This window comes from Podarcis melisellensis, assembly GCF_964234715.1.
Source record: "Podarcis melisellensis genome assembly, chromosome: 1".
Lineage (NCBI taxonomy): Eukaryota > Metazoa > Chordata > Lepidosauria > Squamata > Lacertidae > Podarcis > Podarcis melisellensis.
Window position 1 is genome coordinate 30,509,301 of NC_138528.1, and position 5,268 is coordinate 30,514,568.

A 5,268-nucleotide genomic window follows, 5' to 3' on the forward strand; every position below is an offset into this window, starting at 1 on the left:
CTTCCCATAGGCTAGAGCACTCTTCTGCTGCTGTTTCAAGCAACTGACTCCCCTCTTGTTTCTCAATGGTTCCATTTCTTTTGGTATTCACCACCAGCATCTCTTGTTTGAAGGACTGAACAGGTGGGGTTGAGATACAAGTAGTGAAGTTTTAGGTGGCATGTTAACTTTAAACTGATTATTGGGTTGATGCAACTGTTCTGTCCAAAACAGCACTCAACTATCCGTTTTGTGGTAGGCACCTGAACAAAACTCAATAATACATCATTTTACCTTTCCACAACAAGCAACAGAAGAAAGCTTTTCTCATGTGTTTGTGTGTGATGAAGGACATGAGGCAGGGAAAATGAAACATTGCAGAGATGTAGGAAACAATGAAGATAAAAGAACAAAGTCAGATATACTCAGGGAGAAGGAAACAGGAAGTCTGATGTGACGAAAGAGCAATTATCAGAATAGAAATAATCACAAGCCTAAAGGAAGTGTAATTTCTCCACCGTATGATTGAGATATTTCACTGCCTCCAATTCCTGATAATTGAACCCATGTTCCTTTTCAAGAGTGCACCTGAAATGTATAGAAACTTTGTATGAGGTGGCAAGCCTATGCACATTTACCTAGGAGCAAGTCCAACTCAACAAAGGGGATTTACTTCCTAGTAAATTTGGGTGTTAAAATTTTGTGTATGCCTATACTAGTGTGCTGAACAACAATGTGTGTTTAAACAAAGGATTATGCTAGTCCCATTTACCAGCATCTAACCCCTTCCAGCAAACCACAGCAGATTTGGACATGGATTGTGCTAAATTGAAGCCTTGCTACTTGAGAGGTTTTACAGTAAAGAGACTCCAGAGTCTTTATAGCATTCAACTTAAATGCTTTATTGACAGTGTCTTGAACAGTAAGCAAACAATGCTTAAATGTCATCCAAATTCACTTTCCACATGTCAATTACCTCAAGGTAGAAAAAAATAAAATAAAAAATTAAATATATCCATAAATAAATTAAAAACACAATAAAAACGTTTTCATGGAAAACTTATGTCAAACCATTCAGACCACTTCAACAATGTATGATCAGTTAAAGTTACAATGAACATTGATGTACAAGGAGAACTTTAGTACATGGACAACATAGCTATTTATTAATCTACTAGAAAATAAAAGGGTATCTTTTCGCAGTTAAGTTGGGTCATTGCTAAGTCATCAAAACACGATATTGCCAGGAACACAGTAGTTATTGTTAGTCAGCTGCACTAGATACGAGTTGAAGATACCCAGCACCATATTAAGAATTCCAATCATTAAACCAACAGATTAATTAGTTAATGCTAGTGAATAGTAAAGAGGAGGGAAGGGAGTCACCAACCCAGCCATGTTGAACATGCTACGAAACTACTAGTTCTCATTGATGGGGGACAAGACAGATTCCATGCGGTTTTGCTACATCTCTGGAAGAGGTATCAGGCCTGGCGTCTGGCTGCGAGGCAGCCCCTCCAGCAAAGTCATTTCCCTCCAAGTGGGCTGCCCATACCAAACCTCCGGAATGGAGGGCTTCGTCTTTCCCTAGGCCTCGGGTGGGATCTCGGAGCTCCACAGGAAGGAGAGAGCGGCTCCTTGGCGGCCTAAAGCCCCATGCAGCAGCAGCAAGGGCGGGTGGGCTCGGTCTCCGCCGTGGTGATGCCCCTAGGCCCGCAGCGACGGCTCGGGGATCTGGCGTCCCTTCTTCACAAGGCCAGCAGGGTGGGCGAGCTGAGCGAGTCGGACGACGGCTCGTTGCTGCTGCTGCCCTTCCGGTGCGCGGCGGCGCAGCTGGGGAAGGCCTCGGTCTCGGGGTACGTGAAGACGAAGGACGAGGTGTAGGTGCTGGGGCACGGCGTGCAGGTCACCACCGGGGTGCAAAGGGGCTCCAGATCCACGTGGCCCGCGGCCCCCAGGGGCTCCCAGTCCGCCGCGTAGAAGGAAGAGGAGCCGGACAGGTCCATGTCCGGCACGGAGCGGGGAGTCTCGCGGGTGGAGCGCGCGAAGAAGTCGTCGAAAGGCTCGGCCTTCAGCTCCAGGCCGCTGCTCTCCTTGACCGGCGCGGCGCGGCTGGGCTCGTGCAGCAGGGGGAGGGCGAAGGCCTCCTCCTCGGACTCGGGCGAGCTGGCCACGGGGGCTTCGGCCAGCAGATCCAGCGTGGAGGCGGCCAGCTCCTCGGAGAACTGCAGCTCTTCCGGGATCTTGCAAGCGGGCCGGTGGGCGGCCAGGATGAACTCCAGCTTCTCTTTCTCTTTCAGCAGGTTGGCGATCTCGGTCTGCAGCTCGGATTTCTCCTCCTCCAACTGGTCGGTCTCCTGGGGACACAAGCAAGGGGAGGGGCGAGTCAGCTAAAGTCTCCTCCGGGCGGGAGAGAAAGCAAAAGGACAGCGCCGGGCAGGGCAGGGCAGGATCGCCGGCCAGGCCGGGGATACTCACCGCTTGTAGGGTATCCGTCAGCTCCCTCCTTCGGTTGCGGCATTTAGCAGCTGCCATCTTGTTCCTTTCCCGACGGATCCTCCTCTTTTCCTCCTCTTCTGGTGTCAGCTACGGAGAAAAAACAAGCGTGGACGTCAGTATCCAGTGCTTGAGACCAGAAAGTGCGCTCCCTAACTTCGGATCACAGGAACAACTCTTGCGCTTGCATGGAGCAAACGACCCAGATACTGCTACGGATCTGAAAGGGGGGGGGGAATCTCCACCCGCTTGCAAAACTGCCTTAGGGGACAGCTATCTGATGTCCAAATGTCCACCCCGCTTATCCAGAAATAAGCTAATATTTGAGCTATAATAACATATTGTTGGTAAATTAGACTACAGCCCTCTCTCGTGTTCTCCCTCTTCTCCTGGTTTCTAGAGGCTTCATTGCAGCCAAAAGCTGAACACACACCTGCTCAACTTTGCCCCTCCTGCCGATGCTTTGGCCTCTGCTTCCTGTCGTCTTGACAATCCCAGCCCTGGAGTAGGCACCGGTCTGGTGAGCAGGGAGCCCGTAGGGGTGGCTTCGGTTCTGGGAAGGGGCCACTGAGGAGATCAGAGTCGGTTGCACCATCCACTGCAAGTCTGGGCTTGTGGAAATAGCAGTCACGGTGGGAACGAAGTTGGCACTGGAGGCGGCTAGGTCCGTGCAGAAGTCCTGGAAAATCACAAAAGGAGACCCTGTTAGTTACCAAGTTGGGGGGGAAGGGGTCAGAGAAATGCGATGCACGCTATGACAGCTCTAAGCCCCAGAGGCCGGTGCGCTATTTTGAGCTGGGCCTGCAGTCCCTGGGGCCAGATTGGCTCGGACGCTGCTGCTGCCATCATCAGACTACACATGAACAGGGGCTTGTTATAAATATCTCTGACGTCTGCGCTGACGCAAGCGCCGCTCCGGAGTCTCCTGAATGAAGCCGCGATTTATCAATGAAACTGCTTTACGCACCCGCTGCAGAACACCTCCCGGGCTAAGATCCATTCCAGCCCCCAACCCCTTCATCATTTATAGCACCAAACAGGAGCCAGATTCATCCACCACCCCCATTTCTCTTTTTCTATACGGCCAATACCGCCTTCCCTGGGCAGAGGTACTGGAAACACACCATACAATGTAGCATATATCGAAAAGTAAAGAGAAAAGCGTGCATCATATACAGGCCAGGGGAGCTCTCCCAAGCCTCAGCTATCAACATTAGGAGCTGCTCGGGTCCTGTCCTGTCATTGAACCCTATAGCGACCGAGAAGCAGACATAGGCAGCTATTCTCCCAACCCGACACCCCGTGAGCCATAAGCAGCCCCCCGATTCCTCACCTGTGAGTTGACAGGCGAGCCCATGCTGGAGAAGGAGTCCGCTGGTGAGGGATAGTACGTGAGGCTGTCCCCAGCCGGAGAAGCGCTGCTGCAGCGGGAGGAAGACGCGTCGTAGTCAGCGGTGAAGCCCTGATACATCATGTCGGCTAATCTGGGGGTGTAAAAGCCCTTCAGGGTGGTATATCTTTCCCAGATAAGTATCCGAATTGAGCGAGTCCTCGGCTAGGCGAATGGGTTACTTAGAAACCCCAGCCGCTTCTATGCTTCTGCCTGCTTCAGCCACACTGCTGCTGGAGTAAAGAGCGGCACCTCCGCCTTTTATTCGCTACGGCCAGGACTTGTGAATGAGACGACGTCACGGGCGAAACCAATCCTCATGGGAGGGGAGCAACGGCGGTCACGAACGACCTCTGAGAGGGCCCGAAGTGCCTGGCGCTAGCAGAATCCCTCTGAAAACAAGCTGAAGGTCGTCTCCAAAGCGTCGCGGAGATTCTGAGGAAGTTTGGCGGCGGGTCTCAGCCTTTAAAAGTCAGGGAAAGGGGCTGGGTTCCCTCTCCCAAAATGGTTCGCTCTAAGCTCGGGAACCCCTGACGTAAATATCCTTATATGGCATACATCCTGTGCAAAGGGGGCGTAACTGACGGGAACGCTTCAGGGCTGAGGCCAAGGGATGGTGCGTGCCTGTGGTAGCAACGGCAGGGGGAGTGGAGAGTAAAAGCAGCAAGAGCCGCAGCAAAGGCTTCTGCATGCAGATTCTGCCCATTTACTGCTGACCAGACACTGAAGTGACAGCTTAAAGAGACAGAGATGCAATTTTGCCCATCATCTCCACAAGGAGAGTCATATAAACCTTCACGAATTCACTGATTCTATGATCTCATAAGATCAGCAGCTCTGGAATTTCTAAATTTTAGATGATATGGCATTCACAGGAATGTCCTCTGCCCACTCTGAAATAGGGGTGATGATATGCAGCATAAAGCCAAGGTGATTAAATGGGGGATACAGAACAGATTTTTACTCACAGGTTAGTTTTTCAATTGCATTGGACTACATAATTACCTTTCTACTGTTTGGTGTTAAGTCCAAAGAGTGCAGTGATCATATGAGAATAATTATTATTTATTCTGGACAAGGTTTGTTCTTCTGGATATAGGCAATGCAGTCCTCATCATATTCACACATGCAGCAGGCCTCAGTGGTCATTATTCCCACATTACTGTCTCAGAAATGAGATGAGCTCATAATGCCCCGAGCCTTCCTGTTGCCGTAAGTGAACCCACCCACATCTCTGGGCCTGGTGCGTTCTTCTTATAAGGATTTAAAATGTTAATATTGACACTACTATCAAATCTCTATTTTATGTTTGTTCATGTTTAAGAATGTTACATTTACAACCAAACAAAGCTTTTCTAATATCAATATTACTCATCACACTACAGGAATGAAATTTGGCGAGA

At 50.1% G+C, this 5,268-nt stretch overlaps 1 protein-coding gene across 1 annotated transcript; it reads right to left on the minus strand.

Moving 5' to 3' along the window:
• Positions 1–856: 856 nt before the first annotated feature.
• FOS (Fos proto-oncogene, AP-1 transcription factor subunit) lies at positions 857–4,120 on the minus strand. Its single transcript, XM_081914546.1, has 4 exons — positions 3,809–4,120; positions 2,909–3,154; positions 2,458–2,565; positions 857–2,336 (listed from the first exon to the last, which is right to left on the minus strand). The coding sequence occupies exons 1-4, from the start codon at positions 3,947–3,949 to the stop codon at positions 1,728–1,730; spliced, it is 1,104 nt and encodes a 367-aa protein (XP_081770672.1). The 5' UTR covers positions 3,950–4,120; the 3' UTR covers positions 857–1,727.
• Between the last annotated feature and the right edge of the window lie 1,148 nt (positions 4,121–5,268).